This window comes from Castor canadensis, chromosome 10 (assembly GCF_047511655.1).
Source record: "Castor canadensis chromosome 10, mCasCan1.hap1v2, whole genome shotgun sequence".
NCBI lineage: Eukaryota > Metazoa > Chordata > Mammalia > Rodentia > Castoridae > Castor > Castor canadensis.
The window spans coordinates 36,081,337-36,104,019 of NC_133395.1; the positions used below are offsets into that span (position 1 = coordinate 36,081,337).

Below are 22,683 nucleotides of genomic sequence, written 5' to 3' on the forward strand. Positions count from 1 at the left end.
ACCCTGATGCCCTAAAACATGCACATTTATAAAAATGTCATACTTTTGTTAAAAACACAAAGCGACAACTCAATGCAATAGCAAATGAATCTTAAAAATACAGAATTATGTGAATAAGTCACTCTATATAATGATTCTGTTTATATAAAGCTAATATATAGGAAAAAGTAAGGTATATTAGGCAGAGATGCTTATTTTCAGGTGACAGAGATGATGAAAGTATAAAGAAAAGTGAGGAAGTTATTAGCACAGAAGTCAGAATAGAGCTGGGTGCCAGTGAATCACTCCTGAAAGCCTAGCTATCCAGGAGGCAGAGATGAGGAGGATCACAGTTCGAAGCCAGCCCAGGCAAATAGTTTGAGAGACCCTATCTAGAAAAATCACATCACAAAAAAGGGCTGCTTGAGTGGCTCAAGGTGCAATCCCTCAGTTCAAACCCCAGCACCAAACACACAAAAGAGAGTCAGAATAGATTAGTAGTTACTCTGGAAGGAAGGAATTAAGCATGAAGGACCTCAAGGACACTTCTGTAGTACTATACTTTCTCCTTGATTTGAATGGTGGCTTTAAACAGTATTTAATTTATAATTTTCAATTAAATGTTCATTTAAATTTTTTTCTGAATATGTTATTTTTTGCACACATACACATAAATATATAAAAACCCTAAAGAAAATGATCATGACATAGTAACTAAACGATGTAAAAATAATGTTATTTAAATAGTGGTCCAAAATTTCTTTCAACTATTTTGAAAATATGAAGGACTTCTGTGGCCTTAATCACATACTTATGATGCTCCCGCTGGTAAGTGAAAATTCAAAAACTAAAATATAAATTAAATGTAGGGAAACCAAGAATTGTTTTAATTTTTCCTAAATGAGAAATTTATTTTTTATTTTATTTTGGCTTGGTCTCACTATATATCCTGATCTGGTCTCAAATGCTAGATACTCCTGCCTCTGCCTCCCAAGTGCTGGAATTACAGGCATGTACCATCACATCTGGTCATTTCTTCTACTAATTAATGTAATATATCTTTCCCTCCAAAATATATCTATTTTTGTCCCTGCTGTGTGGTGCCCAAGGCACATATTCGGCCTGACTACTGGCAATGTGGCACTGAACGGTTTCTTAGAACTTTCAGATGAGGAATGTTTTTGCAATTATAAAATACTCTGCCATTTTCATTGTAAAAAGAATCCTAAATTATGACTACATCATAATTCTTTTATAAACCAAATAAGAGAAAAAAGAGATAACAGGCAGAAAGGAATGGTTTTGACACATTTGTTGAATGCAACAAGTGAATGATTTTTTGTGCATTGTCTAGAGTTTATATTCACTCCCTTGGGCATGTGTTCTATGCAGACCTTTAAAAAAGATTTAAAAATCTATGCGTGCAACTAAGAGATAGCATAGATAAATGGGACCTCATAAAGCTAAAAAGCTTCTGTTCATCAAAAGAAATGGTCTCTAAACTGAAGAGAACACTCATAGAGTGGGAGAAAATATTTGCCAACTATACATCAGACAAAGGACTGATAACCAGAATATATAGGGAACTTAAAAAACTAAATTCTCCCAAAACTAATGAACCAATAAAGAAATGGGCAAATGAACTAAACAGAACTTTCTCAAAAGAAGAAATTCAAATGGCCAAAAAATACATGAAAAAATGCTCACCATCTCTAGCAATAAAGGAAATGCAAATTAAAACCACGCTAAGATTCCACCTCACCCCTGTTAGAATAGCCATCATCAGCAACACCACCAACAACAGGTGTTGGCGAGGATGCGGGGAAAAAGGAACCCTCTTACACTGTTGGTGGGGATGTAGACTAGTACAACCACTCTGGAAAAAAATTTGGAGGCTACTTAAAAAGCTAAACATTGATCTACCATTTGATCCAGCAATACCACTCTTGGGGATATACCCAAAAGACTGTGACACAGGTTACTCCAGAGGCACCTGCACACCCATGTTTATTGCGGCACTATTCACAATAGCCAAGTTATGGAAACAGCCAAGATGCCCCAGCACTGACGAATGGATTAAGAAAATGTGGTATCTATACACAATGGAATTTTATGCAGCCATGAAGAAGAACGAAATGTTATCCTCGCTGGTACATGGATGGAATTGGAGAACATCATTCTGAGTGAGGTTAGCCTGGCTAATGTCCCTCATATGTGGACATTAGATCAAGGGCAAACACAACAATGGAATTAGACTATGAGCACATGATAAAAGCGAGAGCACACAAGGGAGGGGTGAGGATAGGTTAAGACACCTAAAAAATTAGCTAGCATTTGTTGCCCTTAACACAGAGAAACTAAAGAAGATACCTTAAAAGCAACTGAGGCCAATAGGAAAAGGGGACCAGAAACTAGAGAAAAGGTTAGATCAAAAAGAATTAACCTAGAAGGTAACACACACGCACAGGAAATCAATGTGAGTCAATGCCCTGTATAGCTATCCTTATCTTAACCAGCAAAAACCCTTGTCCCTTCCTGTTATTGCTTATACTCTCTCTACAACAAAATTAGAAATAAGGGCAAAATAGTTTCTGCTGGGTATTGAGGGGGTGGGTGGGAGAGGGAGGGGGTGGAGTGGGTGGTAAGGGAGGGGGTGGGGGCAGGGGGGAGAAATGAACCGAGCCCTGTATGCACATATGAATAATAAAAGAAAAAGAAAAAAAAATCTATGCATGCTAGACTTATGAGAAAAATAATGGTTTGGTTTTTTTATTTATCAAGTCATACCAAGCAAATATCCTAAAAAAAAGGTTATGTAATGAATTATGTACCTATTCCTTTATCACCATAAGCAACATTTTCATAAAAGAAACTCAAGAGTAAAAATCATATTACTCAGTCAGGTGTGGTGACACACACCTCTAATTCTTGCACTTGGGAGACCGAGGCAGGAGGATCATTAGTTCAGGGGGCCTGGGCTACACAGTGAGCAGCTTTGGCTACCACAGTGAGACCATGTCTCAACAAGACAAAGTCATACTACTCAAAAAAGATTTCAGCACTATCTTAAAAATCTCTCCTGATCCACAATGTTAAAATAACTTATCAATAATTAAAAAATATCTTAGGCCAGGTGCAATGGCTCACACCTATAATCCCAGCTACTAGGGAGGTAGAGATTGGGAGGATTGTGGTTCAAAGCCAGCCCTGGGCTACTGAGACCCCAATCTCAATCAATAAGCTAGGTGTGGTAGCACATGTCTATGATCCCAGCTACATGGGACTGCATAGGTAGGATGATCGTGACCTGAAGTCAACCCAGGGCAAAACATGAGACATCACCTGAACAACAGATAACACAAAAAAGGGATGGGGGCATGGCTTAGGTTGTAGACGACCTGCCTAGTATGAGACCCTGCGTTCAAACTCCAGTGTCACCAAAGTTTTTGTAGTATAGGCTGTCTTATAAATATTGTAATAAGAGAGCATCTTTTTCCTTTGGAATTGGGTGGAAACTCCAAGTTTTCTGCTACTACACTTATAGTAGAAATGGTATGTTAAGTCTGACTGAAAGTCTTTTTTTTTTTTTAAATATATATATATTTTTAAATTATTGTTGTACTGGGGGTACATTGTAACATTTACCAAAGTTCTTACAATATATCATAGTTGAATTCACCCCTCCATCATTCTCCTTTAGCACAGCTTCCTCCATCTGACTGAAAGTCTTGCTGACAACAATCACAGTATTATATACTTGCAACAGTTTGATAAACTAGTATGAGAAGCAAACTTCAAAACAATTTCCTATTAGAACATACAGCTGTAAGGCTAGTGTATAAAACCGTTTATCTGTGAGATAAGCAGCTCTTATTTCCCTAGCGCTGCTCATCACGAATTAGGGGAGCCTGCATTGTCCTGGTGCAAAAGTAACCATGTGAGGAAAAGTATTTCTTCCCCTCTAATTTTCTTTGCATCTCTGTCCTTAATCTGAACTGAGGCAAAGGCAAAAAGACAAGTTACCAGAGAAAAAGATGTTGAGCCTGTTTAAACCCTGTTCTAAACTAGCTAGCAAAGATTTTAGAATTTTAATATTTCCATTTTACTTATGTTTAGTTTATGACAAGTTTTCTCGAATGCATTGAAAGGCATTATCTCATAGAAATGGCATTTAATTTCAAAAGCATTGCTATAGCCCTCAAAGATAAATACAGTATCACAAAAGACTTTATTCTTACCTGTTCTCTCGTTCATACATTTCCCTAGTGGCACTTCGAAGCTGATCGATTTCTTGGTTAGTTTTCAATCTGATTTGTTCCAGTTCATCATGTAGTTTATTTTCATATTCTGTTTTATAATGGTCTCTGCAAGGAATCAAAAGCAATATTAATGAATTTATTTTGTGAAATAGGCTTTTGTCTTCCACTTAAGAATTTAATATCTTACATCGTTTGCTCTATATAGTATGTTTAGGAAACTCAGCAATTTGAGATATAAAATTTTATAATTCCTAACAATACTGTTCCACACTAGTTCTATCTAAGATCTCAACCTGTCAAACATATTGCTTGATAGGCTTAAATACTAGATAGCTGTCAGTAATTCATGTTGGATAATTATTCAACTTCAAAAAATTTTACTAATAATTTTTAATGCAAAGAGCCAAGGTTTGAAAACTGATGAATAAAGAATGTCTTTTCTATAAAAATAATCTGTATGTTGAGACGTAAATAATATTAACAAAATATTAAAAAACCACTCTAGATGGCGTTATAGAATGTTTCCTTCCGAGAGCAACCACCAAACCCACATCGTGATTTTTAGCCGAGTCAAAGCATTCCAAAGGGCGTTGCAAGTAGAGCACAAGCTGATGGAAAGCTGTGTACGCTAGGGAAAGACTTAGGAACGTGAGAACTGTTGAAGGTAAAACTGTAACTTTTAGCTTTTGATACGCTGATAAAAATAAACTCAAGGGCTGTGAGTACAAAGGTACAAGTATACCTTATAGACATCTAATAGAAGAGAGAGGCATAGCCAGGCAGGGAGGTACACACCTGCGAGGCTGAGAAAGGAGTTTCATCAGGCCAGACTGTCAACAAAACTAAAACAGGGCAGACAAACCAAAAAGAAAGAGAGAGAGAGAAGGCAGGATGAAAGTGCAGGAAGCCTGATTCTAGGGTCTATAACCTAAAACAATGTGCAATGGTGTTTCCTCATTTTTTTAGGTTTCACATAGTGAAGAATCATCAGAACATTCAGTTTCTTCAAAATTAATATCTCCACAGAGATATTCATATACTTTATTTCAAAAAATGCTTATAAGGAATCTTAGCTACATGGACTTAAAAAGATTTTTTTGTAAGAAAAAAAGTTGTTGTAGTATATATCTCCCTATCTAAAAGAAATAGACTTTTTGGTGTTACTAGGGAAATCACAATGTCTTTAAGGAAATAAACTAGAAAAAAACACCTTGTAAGGAAACAAAATGAAGTATTATCTTAATACCAGAGTAAAGTCCTAAAAAAAAAAAAAAAAAATCACTCATCTTCTCCGAAACAAGTTTCCCTCAAAAAAAAAAGGGTGCTAATTTCCTTCTGTTTATATGGGAAATGATGTTAGTCTTGCCTGGATGACACGTATTTTTCATACATCTCTTCTCTAGCCCGTTTGGTCTCTTCGAGCTGAGCCTGCAGCCTCTCTAGGCGGTCCTCTTCATGGGCACAGCGTACACTGAGCTCCATGTTTTGGCGGTTGAGATATTCTTTATCCTTCTGCAGTAAAGTAACCGTCTGCTGTAAGGTGGTCACCTGTGGATGTGGAGAGAAAAACAAGGAACTTTTCAAAGCTGACTGGATTAATGTCTTTCATTGTGCTCACCACAAACAATTTTTCCTTTAATTTTTTTTTCTAGTTTTTCTAATTCTTACCTTGCAATTGTCTATCCAAAAAGACCTCCTAAAAGTTTCTGTTTTTTTCCTGGCAACTACATCAAAAAAGGAAAACTGTCTCTTCCCTAATTTTACCCTGGGCTATTTTAAACTAATATTATGCAACAAAACAAGTGATTCTAACAAAAGCTTACCTCTTTTGATAATTCACTTCTTTCTTTAACTTGAGTAATGTGAGTGGCTTCAAGTATTTCATGTTTTCTCCTAAAATCAAGTACTTCCTGTTCAAGTGCATCACGCTCACTATTAAAATAAAATTCAAACACATATGTAAATTTTACAACCTCTTTTACAATAAGCATTTAAAAAAGGCTGACTGTGAATGAAGAAGCTGCACAAAGACACTAGGCATTGGGGTTTGATGTCATCTGTGAATTATAAAGTATCTACTTTTCAAATTGAGAAGGAACTCTGCTCAAGACCTGATAAATATCAAAATTACCTTAAAAATAATACTTTCTTTTTTCTTTTGTCAATGTATATTGATTGTACGGCATGGGGGTTCACTGTGATAAAATAATACTTTCTAAGATATACTTTTGGTTGTTTTTTTTTTTTTTACTAATCACCTCCAATCTTATCTTGAAGCCAAACTCTTAAAGGATTTATATGTGACTCTAGGTTTTCAGTCCACCACTGACATTCACACTGCACAGCAAACACATTGGTCAGTATTCCTGTGACTACTTCAGTCACAATTTGCTCATGATTTTCCAGATATTTTAATTTCCGTTTCAGACCAGCTCTCTCTTAGGAACAGTAAAAGTAAGAATTGGACCAAAGGAACAGGCATCCTAAAAAATGAGCAGAGACTTGCTCTTGACCTCTCCTCTCCCAGGGAAGCAGGGCCTTTGCATTTCACTTTGCCATGGAGAGGTGTGTTAACAATTATTTGCTCACCACCGGCGTCGCAGTGAGTCGTTTAGACTGTGGAAGGAAACAACCTGTTTCCTAACACACCGATGATTTTAGACTGCACTGATGACTCTGATGAAATATTGATAGGGCTACAAATAGCCCTCCTGATCTGCACATACATTTACTGGTTGGCATTCTACTAATTTATTATTGCGTGCCCACAGGTTCTTACTCTGTCAGTGAACTAGAAGTCATCATTATCATTTGTATTCAGGTGGTACTGTATTTTGTTGAGCCGGATGGAGCTCTTCCAACTGACTACTATGGTGTTGAACTGGAATTACAAGAACCAGTATAATCTTACCCACAGTGCTAAGTTTCCTATCTCTTCTTCCCCCTTTACTACCTTTGCTTACTGCAAAAGAACCAATGAGAGTAGTAAACATAGTACCCAAATTTTAATTTCTAAATAGCATTTCCCACTAAAAGAAATCAGGACTCCTTAGAGAAAGGTAATTAAGTTACAAATTGAGCCAGGCATAGTGGCTCATATCTGTAATTTCAGCTACTCAGGAGGCAAAGATCATAAGGATTGTGCTTCAAGGCCAGCCCAGGCAAAAAGTTAGTGAGGCCCCATCTTAACCAACAAGCCAGGCATGGTGGCTCATACCTGCAATCCTAGCCAAATGGGAGGCATAAGTAGGATGGTGGCCCATGTCACCCCCAGGCAAAAAATGTGAAATCCTATATGAAAATAACTAAAAGAGCAAAAAAGAGCTAGGGGTATGGCTTAAGTGGTAGAGAGCCTATCTAGCAAGTATAAGGCCCTAAGTTCAAATCCCAGGATGACCAAAAGTAAAAAATTATGAAATAAAGCTAGTAGCAAGTACAAAGCCTTGAGTTCAACCCCCCAGTACTGCCAAAACAAACAAACAAACAAAATAAAACTAGGAACAATATTTTATTCCAGAAGGTAGGAAACTGCTTTAAAAAATTCACTTTTCATTTAATAATTTTAACTGCCACCTAGATATATGTAGAAGTAAATTACAGTTTCCATTCTACTATGAAAGCATTTTGCAGTAAACACACATATATCTGGGTTTTTTTTTTGCATATTTATGTGACGTTATCAAGTGCATATCCCCCAGTTTACCTTATATTTTTATGATCAGTTTGTTTTTGGTAGTTTTCGGGACTGAATGGAGGGCATATTAAGCAAGTGCTCTACAACTGAGCCGACATCCCTATCCCTTGTTTTTTAAGACAGGGTCTCACTTTATAGCCTAGGCTGGCTTGAACTAGTGTGTAGCACAGGAAGCAGAAGCAGGAGAATCATGAGTTCCAGGCCAGCCTGGGCTACTTGGATAGGACACCATGCCCAGCCTGTTTATTTTTTAAAAAACCTGCTTAGTTTACCACATGAGCCAAAAGGTTTGTAGTATGAACCCCTCTTGCTTGGTTTTGTTTCACATCCAGCACTCGAAAATGCTCAGTACGCTTTTTAATCAAGGCTTTATTTTTCTTTCCTAAGTTTTCATTATAGAAGATGAAAACACACCATAAAAACAGAAGTGATATAATGTACACCCATGCTCTCATCACCCACTTCAACAACTACCAAGTCATGACTCATCTTGCTTCATTTATCCTTCATTCATGGTTTTTCTGGATTATTCTAATGACTACGCTTTTTAGTTTTCTTTTTATCATTTACCTAGCACTGGTAAGGATTTATATCGTACCATCACAATCTATTTCATTTTATTTTACATTTTATTTATTTATTTAGTTTTTTTGAAACAGGGTCTTACTATGTAACCTAGGCAGGAACGGAGCTTGCAATAGAGCCGAGGCTGGCCTAGAAGTTGTGATTCTCTGCCTCTGCCTCCCGAGTGCCGAGACTATAGGCATGGCCACCATGCCCAGCTTTCTACCTCATTTTAAAATACTTCTTCTGCAATTCAGCTGTACTCAGGAGTCACTGAGTACATCTCTCATAGATTTTAAGCTCCAGTAACTACCATACTTTGGTCTCAGAATGCATACATATATACAATTTATAATTTAAATTATACATTTTAAAGTAGTTATCACTTATTTAAGAAATATTCACTGAGTGATTACTATATTTCAGGAATTATTTTAGCTACAGGTAGATAGAGCACTGAGTAATTAGGACAGGGTCACTCTATCTATACATATATCACACATATTTAGTTAAAAACTTTCACAGATAGTCCTTTATTTTATCTTAGTTTATATAATGCACTTATTTGTCCTAGAAATGACAAATTTAGACACAGAATTAAAAGAGATTTACAAGGGACACACAGCTGAAGAGTGATTTATTAAACTATTGTACAAACAACAGAAAAGCACATTCTAGTTAAAGGAAGATAGTTGTCATAGTTACTTAAAAGCAACATATATGGGAAATACACATTCTCAGAAAGTACCATGTTTTGAAACAGTGAGTGCCTTTTGTTAGAAATCAACAGGTGAAAAACATTTTGGGGAAAAGTGAAGTATAAAATCATTTTTATTACATAAAAATAATAATTAAATAACATTTAAAATGTTTACATGTGTGGGATTTTACTGGGTTCCTATCTTCTTTCACATAAAAGGAAGCAATGACGTCTAGATAAAATAAAAACAGTCACTATAAAAATATAAGTTATATTCAACAAGCTGCATGCTTTGTGCTATGAAGAAGAAAAGAGCAGAATTAACAGTGTTGATGACAAGGACTCAGGTGACTTTGACACATGCTACAAATGAGGACTACTACAGCCTCTTAAGGATTTACCTCTTAACTTTATCATAGTTTTCTTGACGGTAGTCTCCCTGCTGAATCAGTTGTTTTGTATCTGCTAATTCTAAGGCCAAACGCTGACATCTAATTTGAAGTTCAGAGTAGTTTCTTCGATCTTCCTCATATGTCTATAAATCAAAGGAAAAATAAAACACTTCAAAGTAAACATAGTTGACCAAATTCTGTACTGAATTCTTCTGTTAAGCTGTGAAATGTCCTTCCTCATAATTAAACCAAAAATCCTGTTTTTCTGCTACATTTAGTAACTCGAGACATGTAATCTTAAATTAATGAAGTACTTTGTAAGCTCATTTGTTTAACACCTAAACTATTTACATAGAACAAACATGACGACTGTGATTTGGTTAACAGACTACTGATGTTAAATGACATTTTCAATATTTATTGAGTTTCTATTAGATGCTAAAGATACAGAAACAAAGTCCTTGTCCTCCAAGAGTTCATAATTTAGAGATGAAGAGCTATATATGAGTAGACATCAATATCTACAATAAAAATATTAATGAAAAAATCAACCATGCTGTTCCAATTGCTATACACAGCAGAAAAGAATTGTGTGATCCTATGCACACATCTCCACATTCACTTCCCCCCCACTCTCACCATCCCAGTCACACAAAAAAGGGATTGCTGAGATATGGGGAGATGGAAGTAAAAACCTTAAAAGTGGATCACAAGGTCCTGCAATCTTTTTTTTTTTTTTTTTTGGTGGTACTGGGGTTTGAACTTAGCACCTTGTGCTTGCAAGACAGATGCTTTACCACTTGAACCAGCCATCAAGGTCCTTTGATCTGGTCCTGCTTACTGCAGCCTCATTTCTCACCAATACTCATATTCACTTCACCTTCCAAGTTTAATAGACACCTTAAGGTCCCTGAGTGCACCATGATTCCTCTAACCTGTTCCCTCTGCCTGAATACCTGCCTCTTTCAGAGCATGATTGCACTTGTTCACCACTGGATCACAATCTTTTTATATGGTGCCTGGTATGTAGCAGGATGAAATAAATGAATGGAAACTGGAAGGGAAAGCAGGTTCCGGGGACTGAGCTACTTACTTTTCCCCTTCAAACACATCTGATCTTGCAGACTCTACCCCTAGAACATGGCATGGCAAACACATCCTGTGTTGAGTCATTCCTTCCTGGTAGCTGACTAAACCAGTGTGGTTACATTCACTCCACAAGTAGTGACTGAGTTATTTCTATTCGACTGGTCCTAAGCTAGGTACTAAAGATACAAACATGAATAAGACACAATTTCCCCCCTCTTTAAGCTATTAAACATACCTTAAAATGTAAGCTCCCAAATTTCAAGAGAAATCCCATTATTTTGCAAAAACAAAAAGACAAAAAAAAAAAAAAACAAAAAAACTGTACATAGTGTATTTTGTTTTGGTTTAGTATTATGTTCTCCTATGCTTAAGTTCTCTATGAGAATGGAATGTTATTATGGTATTTATTACAGGATTAAAGCTGCGAATGCTCTATTACTTCGCATACATCACATACATCATTTCAGATCTAAGCCAAAAAGATTTACTTCCCTCCTAAACACTATCAACCACATCACTGCATTGGAAGAGTGTAGTGTTATGGTTAGGAAGGCAAAAGCCAGAATTCAATGAGAATTGAATTACCTGCAGTATGACTATGGGCAGGTCAGGTGATCCCTTCACATTTCAGTGTTCACTTTGTGGAGGTCTTACAAAGATTACATCCAGTAACACATGTGAAGCCATAAAAATACATGACACACAGTGAATGCTCGTTAGCTATAAATTAAAATGGTTATTATGCTACCTCTTTGCTTTGGCTTCCAGAGAGATCACAGCCAAATTGATAGTTTAATAACAGCATAAAAACCATGACAGAATCCAAAGGAATAAACACGAGGAATATAAACATTTCAAGGATGGGCAAAAAAAAAAAAAAAAAAAAATCTAAGAAACTCAAAGGAGTATTCAAAGAAGCAAAGGGTAAGCCAGAGGTATATGTTGGGAACCACAACAGGGAGAGTGCTCCTAGAACATACATTGAGGAAACCAACAACAAACGCCAAGTATGCAAGAGCAGGGTCAGAAGGGAGAGTCCTAGAGGCTGAGGCAAACAGGTATGAATCCTTAGTAGGTTTTTCTCATATTTTATGTACATTATGGCAATGCTTTCTGACTGGGTATAAAGATTATCCTCATTTTCACAGATGAGAAAACCGAGGCTTATAGAACCAAGTCTCAGAGCTCAGACAATGAGGACTCCAATACAAGTTTGTCAAACACCAAAACTGTAGGAAATTCCTTCTACATTTCTACAAAGTGGAGAAAGTGCAGAAGAGAATAGGGCAAGCTTGAAAATGTTCAAATATTGATGGGAAAGAAATAAGAGCAAAAGAGGGATTAATATTGCAGAGAGGACTGTTAGGAGATGGGACCCAAAGTCCAGGTGTAGAGATTAATCTTAGGTCAGAAGGCACACTTTATCATGGGAGGCTTTTTTCCAGCTGGCCCAATATGTGAAAAACTTGAAATTTTAAGGTAATGTCATCAACATTCTACCTTTACATATTTATATTATCTAATGGCATATGTGCTTTCCACTCCCTCAGGATTGTTTCCCAGAATAAACAGGAAGAACAAACAAGCACACAAACCAGAATGAGTGCAAATATAAGTAAGTTTGTAGGTTTGGTGGCTGGAAACTGTGGGAACTTTCACCTCAGAATTTCTTTTCTCTGTGAAATGAAATTCCAAGTGATCTGCTGAGAATGACAATGAAAGCAGAAAGCTGATGTGACAAGTAGTAAGTGTTTAAAATAACCTCCGAGGAAAACGAAAGGACTAGAGAATACAGAATTACAGCACAATTGTGCTGGCCCACTGGAGGCTGGTAATAGCAAATTTGCAGTGCTTCTTGCTGTTGATGTGATTTGTGCCAGCAGTGCTCAGAAAAGCGAGAGTGGAAGTTTTCTCAGGCTGGTTTGATAAGAAGTAAATTGGGGGAGGAATAAAGGATATCAGTAAGAGAAAGGCTGAATACAATAGATTTGGGAAGGAAGTAGGAAGTTATATGGATTGGAGTGTGAGTAATGCTCAAGTGGTTAAGATTTTCCTAGCATGCTGGGTTTGATCTCCTGTGCTGCAAAGTGTATCAGAAATTTTGTTAAAGACAAACTGGAAGCAGATGATTGAGAAAAACAGTGGCGTACTCAGATAACACAAATGTACAAAGCAGCGGTTTTTGTGCAAGATGAGAGAGAACACCAGCACCAGCACCTGACCCTGAAATATATGGGGAGTGAGCTACTTGGTATGAACAGTACTTCCATAGGAGACTATATATGTGTACATGTGCATGTACACATATATCATGTATATATATATATGTGTGTATATGTATGTATGTACACATATATGAATTTTCTTTGAGTATAAACACCATGTGAACAAGTATAAGTGGAAGCTCAAAACAGGAATGCACACTTTCTACCAATACTTTTTAAAGGACTTTTTAACAGGAAAATTTCCCCTTAAATAAAATTACTTCTGTATTTTGGTGGGAATAAAAAGAGCTTCACTTATTCTTAGAAAATAAAGAGTCAGGTGTGTGGTATGCACCTCTAATCCCAGCAATTGGGAGGCTGAGGCAGGAGATCCCAAGTTCCAGTTAGCCTGGGGTATGTAGAGATCTTATCTCAAAAATAAATAAATAAATAAAGACATACCAATGAAAAACAGAAAAATAGCATCTTTCCTTAAAACAACCAAATGTTATGACTAAAACTTTGTGGATAAGGCTAAGGAAAGCCAAAGACTATTATGTACTCTGCTCTGCAGTCTTTCCTGTCTTGAGCTCAGCACTAAGTCCTGTGGGAAGAAGACACTGCCTGAGTTAGATGACATATTTTCTTACAGAATCTGGTTCTTACTTCTATCAGAAAAGTGTTGCATGTGCTGTGAACAGCCACTACTTGCTTCACACAATATAAGGAAAAATGTAAGAAAGTTTTCCGTAATCCTAGCACCTAGTACTCTGCCTATTATATAGAAGATGTGCAATTAATGTCTGCAATGGGGAAAGCAAGATAGGATATCAAATAGACGAAAATAAAAGATGCAACAAACTTAATCTTTTCAAACATAAAGAAGCAGACACAAAAATTTTCCTGTTACCAGAAGGTAGAGGGAGAGGTTTTGCAATGTAGCTCAGGTTGGCTTGGAATTCACTATTGCTCCAGGCTGGCCTCAAACTCTTGATCCTCCTGACTCAGTCTCCTGGGTGTTGGGATTACAGGCATTAAGCCACCATGCACAAATCAAATTTAAGTTTTAAATGCTTAGAACTCAATTTAATAAATTATCTTAAAAATCACACATTAACCAAAGAATTTAAATTTATCAATACAAGAAAAGTATGGTTTTCCACGCCTTTTGAAGTGGTTGAGATAAACACCAAAAGGATTAAAAAGCTTGGATAGAAAGGGATAAAAGAGACAGGTTTACGCCTATAATCCTAGCTACTTGGAAGGCTGAGATCAGGAGGATCATGATTCGAGGCCAGCCCAGGGAAATATTTTGAGAGACCCTATCTCCAAAATAACCAGAGCAAAATGGATTGGAGGTATGGCTCCAGTGGTAGAGCACCTGCTTTGCAAGCGTGAAGCACTCCCTGAGTTCAAGACCCAGTCCCACCAAAAAAAAAAAAAAAAGATAATAGAATTAAGTTGACTAACCAATGGGAGTTAATTAGAATTTTTTTTTTTTATTGTTTCAGATTTTCTCTTTTTGCTTTTGAAGCAAACAAGAATGTATGGTACAATGACAGATGACTTATCAATAGCAAATAAAGTCTTTTTTCCTTGTTTTACTAGTAAATACCACAATTGTATATTTCAAATATTTAACATTTAAAATTGTCTGTAAACAAACACAGCTTACATAAACAAATGACCATATACACATATTTGGGAATTATCCCAAATATAGTGAGTTTAAGAGCAGGATTTAAAAAACCATTGTCCTCCTTCCCTTTCACCCTCATTCTCAGGTAACGCATGTCAAGTTACACAATCTTTCCTTATTGTTCTCTGTGTTTATGTACACAGGCACACAGACACACACAACAAACAGAATACTTGAGTTTCTGCATCCAAGTTTTCTCACCTAGCAATAATTCCTTGTGGAAATCGTAGATAAACTGGTAGCTTCTAGTTCACTCATGTTAATGGCGGCACAATATCTCACAGTGCAGACTGTGCCATGCATGGCTTATGCAGCCATTTCCTTGCCATATTGATGGCATTTACTTTGTTCCAGTCAGTCTTCTCCCTCCTCCCACAGCCTGCTGTAAGAAACCATGTACAGTAAACCCTGCACGCCTAGGTGATGTACTAGTACTTCACGGTACCCAGTCCCCACAGTGGGATTGCTTTGTGGAGGGATGCTTGGTTTCCACTTTCATCAGTGTTGGATGTCTGTTCAACAGGCTATAGCCGTTCACGTTTCCATCAGCAACATGTATATCCTTTTCACCTGTGACCACATAGACCTTTCTGATTTTTGCAACTTTAACTATCAGTGTTATTTTAACATGTTTTCCCAAAATGCTCGCAAGTTTGAGTATCTGGTAACTTAGAGTTTACTTCTTATGAAATGCCTATAATCTTTACCCATTTCTCTGTGTGGTTGTGTCTTTTGGTTGTGAATTCATTAATTCATAACAGCTTTAAATAGTGTTGGGATTAAATATTCAACTCTGCATACGGTATTTTTTTTCCTTTCATTTTAAAGCTTTTGGCTAAAAAGATTACCTTGACCTTTCCGATAGTGTGATCCAATAAAACTTTCTGCAATGACAGAAATGTTTTAAATCTGCTCATCTAATACAGCAGTTAGTGACGGCTGTGGCCAGTGAGACTGAAGAACTGAATTTTAATGAATTTAAACTTAAATAGCCATATGTGGCTGTGACTACTGTAAAGGACAGCTGAGCTACAGAATGTGTCTGCTCACAGTGTGCCCACGGCAGACACCAGGAGCCCTAGTATCATCTAATATCACTGGGAATGTGCTAAAGATAAACAACCTTAGATTCCCACCCAAACAAATATACCAGTAGTCACCAACATCCCCCCGTGATCCACATTCTCACAATGCAGCAGTCTGAGATGCATTGTTATTAATTGCCTAAATGAAGGATTCTTACAGGTTTCAGTGCTGTGGATCCACTAGCAATCTGGTGATGCCTGTGAACCCCTTCTGGCAGTACTGTTTCTGAAACTTAAGTGAAAACACACCAATTTACAAAGGGAATGATTAAAACTGTCAACATATTTTAAAGAGGTATGTATAACCTTCTCCATAAATGTATGGAAGTCAAAACCTTAGCAAGAGGTCTAAAGTCTAATAACTACAATAATATTGAGATAATGAACAGCATAAACTCAACATTATCAGTAGCTAATACAATGGGATATGAAAATTTAGACTTGACAGTCACAGAAACTGATCTCACTGCATTTTTTGTCTACATTAATAACTGAAGGAAATGGTAAAACTCAGTTAGAAACAGAAGTAATTTTCTGATACTCCTTGAAAAATCTGTGCACAGGAAGTTGAAAATCTCTGTGATTGCTAAAGTAACTGTATAATGTTTTTCCTAAAATTTTTAACAGATGAATATCTACTTCTGCAAGGACCCTTCCCTGCTTTTTGTGGGACTGGAGTTTGAACCATATCTCCAGTCCATTTTGCTTTGATTATTTGGAGATAGGGTCTTGAACTATTTGCCCAGGATAGCCTTGAACCATGATCCTCTTAATCTCAGCCTTCCAAGTAGCTAGGATTTTAGGCGTGAACCACCTGAGCCTGGCTTACAAGGACTCTTATTACAGTAAATTTTTTCCAAATGAACTATCACTATTGTAGTATATAATTTTATCTGTTTCTACATTCTGTTCCACTGACGTTTGTTTCTACATTAGTATGACATTTAGATCACCACATTAAGTTTTGATGATTCAGGGCTGGCAAAGTGGCTCAAGTGATAGAGTGCCAGCCTAGCAAGCATGGGGTCCTGAGTTCGAACTGTGGTACAACCAAAATAAAAGTTTTGATGTTTCCACTGAGTTGCAGTTGGCACAGCACCTCTCACCTTTCCCCAACTGCATCTTTTTTTTCATACTATTTTTGCCAATTCTGGGGAATTTATTTTTTCAGATAAACTAAAATCATTTACCCACATTTAATCATGCACTATACTTCTTCTGTCCATTTCCCATGCCACCAAAAATAAAGAAAAACATTGGAATATAATTTACCTGCATTTGATTAGTATGTTAATACTGGAAGAATGCTATTTTTATGGCCTTGTTTCCCTGCTACAGACATGTTCAACACTAAAATGTTATTGGTTTCTTCATATAAGTACCGCGCGCTAACCGATTGCGCCACTGGAGCTCCTATTGGTTTCTTCATGAGTCCATTATCTTCCTTACAAGAGATGGACATGTAAGAAATACTACATTCACAAGGGAAGTGGTAGAGTCATATAAAGAAAACAGTAAGAGCTTAGTGTTGACATGAACAGAATAAAAGATAAAAATCACATGATCATCTCAGTATATGCAGAAAAAACCTTTGACAAAATTCAATATCCCATCATGATAAAAGCCATGAAAAAAGTAGAACAGAAGGAGTATACCTCAGCATAACAAAGGCTACACAGGATAAGCACCTATAGCCAACAGTGTACCAAGTAGGGAAAAACTGAAACCATTTTCTCTAAAGTCAGGAAGAAGACAAATGTGTCCATTCTCCCCACTCTTATTCAATATAGTGCTTGAGTTCTTAGCCAGAGCAAAAAGACAAGAGAAAGAAAGAAAAAAAGACACAAATAGGAAAAGAAGAATTCAAATTACCTTTATTTGTAGATGATATGATCCTATACTTAAAAGATCCTACAAACTCTACCAAAACACTCTTAGGTCTGATAAATACTTTTAGTAAAGTAGCAGCATACAAAACCAAAGTACCAATAATGAACATGCTAAGAAAGAAATCAAGGAAACAATCCCACTCACAATAGCCTCAAAAAATACCTAGAAATAAACTAACCAAGGAGGTAAAAGGCCTTTATAATGAAAACTATAAAACACTGAAGAAAGAAATTGAAGAGACACTAGAAGATGGAAAGACCTCCTATATTCATGGATCAGCAGAATATTATAAAAATGGCTATACTTTGGAAAGCAACCTACAGATTCAATGTAATCACTATCAAAATTCCAATGCCATTTTTTCAGAAATAGAAAAGCCAACCCTAAACGTAAATGGAAGCATAAAAGACCACAAATAGCAAAAGTAATCCCGAGCAAAAAAGGAGCAACGCAGATTTGATAACAGACTACCAAATTATAATAACAAAATTAGCATGGTACAGGCACAAAGACAAACACAAAGACCAATGGGATAGAAGACCCAGAAACAAATCCACATAGCTACAGCCATCTGATTTTCAACAAGGATGCCAGAAAAAAAGGTTGGGAAAAAGACAGCCTCTTCAACAAATGGGTTGGGAAAACTGGATATCCACACGTAGAAATTAGAGTTCTGCTCTATTTCTTACCTCACCCTATAAAAAAAATCAATTCAAATGGTTCAAAGATTTTTTTTTTTTTTTTTAGATACTGAGATTTAAACTTAGGGCCTTTATTTATTAGGCAGATGCTCTACCACTTGAGTCACTCCCCCAGCCCTTTTTGCTTTAGTTATTTTTTTCAAATAGGGTCTTGTCATGATCTTCCTATTTATGCCTCCCATGTAGCTGGGAAGACAAGAGTGCACCATCACCACCCAGATTTTTATTGGTTAAGATGGGGTCTCACGAACTTTTTGGCTGGGCTGGCCTTGAACTGTGATCCTCCCAATTTCTACTTCTGAGCAGCTAAGAACAGGCATGAACTATCACACCTAGCTTTAAAGATGTAAGACCTAAAACCTTGAAAATACTAAAGGAAAACACTGGAAAACATAGGCATAGGCAAAAACTTTAATAGGACTCCATTTGCTCAGGAAATAGAGCAAGAATTGACAGATGGAACTGCATCACATTAAAAAGCTTCTGTACATCAAAGGAGAAAATTACCAGAATGAAAAGACAACCTACAGAATGGAAAAAACATCTTTGACACCTATCCATCCGAGAAAAGACTGATATCCAGAATATATAAAGAGCTCAAAAAATTAATACCATAGGGTGGCAGAGTGGCTCAAGCAATAAGAGTGCCTGCCTAGAAAGCATGAGGCCCTGAGTTCAAACCCCAGTGCAGCCAAAAAAAAAAAAAAAAGAAACACCAAAAGAACAAATAATCCAATTAGGAAATGGACAAATGAACTGAACAGAGTTCTCAAAAGAATTACAAATGGCCAATGAACACATGAAAAAAAGTTCAACATTCTTAGCCATGAAGGAAATGCACGTCAGCTAAGATTCTATCTCACCTCAGTCAGAACAGCTATCATGGAGAAAGGAAACAATAAGTGCTGGTGAGGATGTTGGTGGGAATATAAATTAGTACAGCCACTAAGGAAATCAAGAGTGGAGGCTCTTCAAAAAACTAAAAATATGATCCTGCTATACTATTCCTGGGCATATGAGCAGAGGAATGTTAGTCTTCATACAAAAGAGATTCCTGTGTACCCACGTTTAATACAGCACTATTCAGAGTAGCCAAGCTATGGAATCAGAGTAAGTGAATGGATAAAGAAAATGTGAGATACAAATACATATCTATACCTATCAAGTGGATTTTAATTTAGTCATAAAGAAGACTGAAATTACATCATTTGCAGGAAATGGATGCAACTGGAGATCATGATGTTAAGCATGCAATAAGCCAGACTCAGACAAATACTGTATGTTTTCTCTTACACATGGACTCTGACATAAAAAAAATCATGACATCAGTGTAAAAGGGGGGGATGTAGGGGGTAGCAGGAGGGCAAAAGGAGAACATGTTGGGGAGGGGAGTATGATTAAAACACATTACATGCATATATGTATATTTCACAAATGCAACCCCTTGTGCTATTAATGTATGATAATAAAAACAGTGTTGAACACTAACACTGCATAAACTGATACGTTCACATAGCTATTCTTGAGATATAATGGATTATCCTGTTTTTGTTTTTTTTTTTTTTTGCGGTCCTGGGGTTTCAACTCAGGGCCTACGCCTTAAGCCACTCCACCAGCTCTTTTTTGTGAAGTGTTTTTTTGAGATAGGGTCTCACAAACTATTTGGCCTGGTTGGCTTCAAACCTCGGTCTCCTATCGATGCCTCCTGAGTATCTAGGATTACAGGTGTGAGCCACAGGCACCCAGCCCTCTCTGTTTGTTTAATCATCAAGTACTATTCTTTTGATACCATGGTAAAATTCTTGGTGAATATTTTACTTTGAAGACTTGCATCTGTAGTAATGAGTGCAAAGGGCCTTTAGATTTATTTTACTTTGCTTTGGCTCCAAGCTTGGCACAGTATCATCAGCTGGAGCCAGCTGTCTTTGTGGAAAACTACAGTGAGCTCATCTAGTCCAGTCCACCTGCGAAGCTGGCGTAACCTGACCAGCAGTACACATTTACTCAGCACTGGAACATTTCTACAGTAACTGTAGAAAGCTCTCCATTTATGTTATTTTAGTAAGCTACATTTTGCTTTCAGTTTTCAAGCTTGCTGCTATAGACCTAAACTATTATTCTCTTAATGAATTATTTTCTTTTTCAGTTTTGTTTTCTTGAGACAGGGTTCTGCTAGGAAGACCAGGCTGGCCTCTACCTTATGATCCTCCTACCTCAGCCTCTGTAGTACTGGGATTACAGACATGTACCACAATTCCCAGTTCTTTTGTTTTTTTTTTTTTTTTTTTTTGGTGGTACTAGGGTTTGAACTCAGGGTCTCACATTTGCTAAGTAGGCACTCTACCACTTGAGTCACTTCACCAGCCCTTTTTTGTATTGGGTATTTTTGAGATAGGGTCTTGTGAACCATAGAGAACATTAAGTCTCACTTACCAAACTGCAAAGTTTGTCTGCACGTTGGGTGTACTGCAGTTTAGAATCAGTGAGCTACCAGACTTCTGGACTGCAGATAAACAGCTATTGCTAACACCAGGACACTGTCTATATGGACAGGACTGATAAGGCAAGCAACCAATATAGCATCCAGTACGGCTATACTTATGCTAAGACATGATGACGTCTAGAGCATCGAGCCAGGGCCCCCACTTTTGGGTGTAACCAATCAGCAGAGGACAAGATGTCTTAAGTGGGGAACACTCTGGAGGAGAAACTCACATAAAAAGGACACCTGCTGAGGGTACAGCAGAGTGCACTCTGCAACATCCTCCAGTGCTCATGAGCAATGTACACTGGCATCAAGGGACTCTTTCTCACATGTGCCTCTCCTTGCCAAAGGGACTCTCTCTCCTGAGTAAGAGGTCCTGAAGTATGGTTGCGCTCCCTCCAGAACAGATTGAGCTCCTGGCATTCTCAGCCCAAAGGAGCTGACCGCTGACAGCTGGGCAGGGCTCCTCTGTGGAGCACTAGCTTTACCTGCCAGCACTCTCAGCCAGAACGAACTGATTGCTTGGTGGGGCTCCCTCCATGGAGCACAAGCCTTGCCTGCTGCGGTGCCCTGTGAGGCCACTGACCCTGTGCTATGATTCCCTCTTGACCTTGTAAGTGTTGCATTCAAAATGCAAATAAATGTTGTTGCATTGACCCAAGTGTCTGAGTGGTCTTTAAGGGACATTGCTGTGGTTTTGTTGCCTCTACTGTAATTGACCTGAGTGTCTGAGTGGTCTTTGAGGAACACTGCTGTGGTTTCGTTGCCTCTACCCTAAGTCTGCCTTGGGCCATATCCCAATCCCACCCTAGGGATTCAGGACCTGGGTTCAGGACATCATTATCTCCCCCTACAGGGGAAAAGGATGAAGTCCTATTCAAGACAATAAGTATTTGCCTGTTGGCTTCAAACCTTAATCCCTTTACCTCTGCTTCACGAGTAGCTAAGGTTACAGGCATGAGCAACTGGCACCCAGCCTGCTTTCTTAGGATGAATACTGGCTGGCTGCAGTGGCTCGTGTTATTAATCTCTACTTGGGAGGCAGAGATCAGGAGGACAGCAGTTAAGAGACCAGCACAGGCCAAAGGCACAAAAATTAGTGAGACTTCATTTCAATAAACAAGCCAGGGGTGGTGGTTCATGCCTGTAATCTCAGCTACACCACAGGCATAGGTAGGAGGACTAAAGTCCAATTCTGGTCCAGCAAAAAGCATGAGACAGTAGGATATAGCTCAAGTTGTAGAGTGCTTGCCTAGCAAGTATACAACCCTGAATCGAAACTCAGTAACACACACGCAAACACACTCACACAAAGGATAGGTATTACCTGTCTTTACTTTTTGTCTTTCTGTTTAGTAATAAAGGCATTTTTCAGGCCAGAGATTTTCTTTTGGCACAGCTTTCAACATACTTCAAGAATTCTGACATAAAGCATTCTCATTTTCATTGCTTTCTTGTTTGTTTTCACTTCCTCTTTGAAGAAAAAGGCGTGTTTCTTAACTGCCAACTAAGTGTAATTCCTTTTACCTTTTATTTGTCTCTGGTTTAATTTCCTTCACTGATAAAATCTATACTTAAAAAATATTAGCTTACCACATGATCAAGTACATACATGATAGTTTTGCAAACTTTGCACTGAGATAAAAAACCAACCTATTCTCTGGTCAAGGAATGTTAGGCTCTCTGCAACAGCTATACCACCGAAATCATTGATAAAACCAGTTCTTCTAGACCTTACTTCTTTTTTTATCCATCACATCTATCCAATTCTAAAAATGAAGTATATTATAAAATTCCCAAACCATATTGTATTTTATCAAGTTCTAATCTTTCTCATATTTTACCTTATAATTCCTACATCACTTGATATACTGGAAATTTATGACCATAAAATTCTCTTTTATTGTTAATGTAGTTTGTTATCCTGTTTGTGATTTTTATC

The 22,683-nt window shown here is 37.4% G+C and overlaps 1 protein-coding gene across 8 annotated transcripts in view; it reads right to left on the reverse strand.

Annotated features, from left to right (window-relative positions):
* Nucleotides 1-22,683, reverse strand: part of Pibf1 (progesterone immunomodulatory binding factor 1) — a 183,142-nt gene that overhangs the window by 137,150 nt on the left and 23,309 nt on the right. For all 8 annotated transcript variants that reach the window (XR_012436203.1, XR_012436199.1, XR_012436202.1 and 5 more), the window contains exons 6-9: nucleotides 9,598-9,731; nucleotides 6,062-6,170; nucleotides 5,605-5,786; nucleotides 4,218-4,343 (exon numbers count right to left, since the gene is read on the reverse strand). Coding sequence is in view for 3 of the 8 variants with exons in the window: in XM_074043235.1 (XP_073899336.1) it covers nucleotides 4,218-4,343; nucleotides 5,605-5,786; nucleotides 6,062-6,170; nucleotides 9,598-9,731 (551 nt within the window). In the remaining 5 variants the exon portion in view is untranslated. The remainder of the gene's footprint in view (nucleotides 1-4,217; nucleotides 4,344-5,604; nucleotides 5,787-6,061; nucleotides 6,171-9,597; nucleotides 9,732-22,683) is intronic.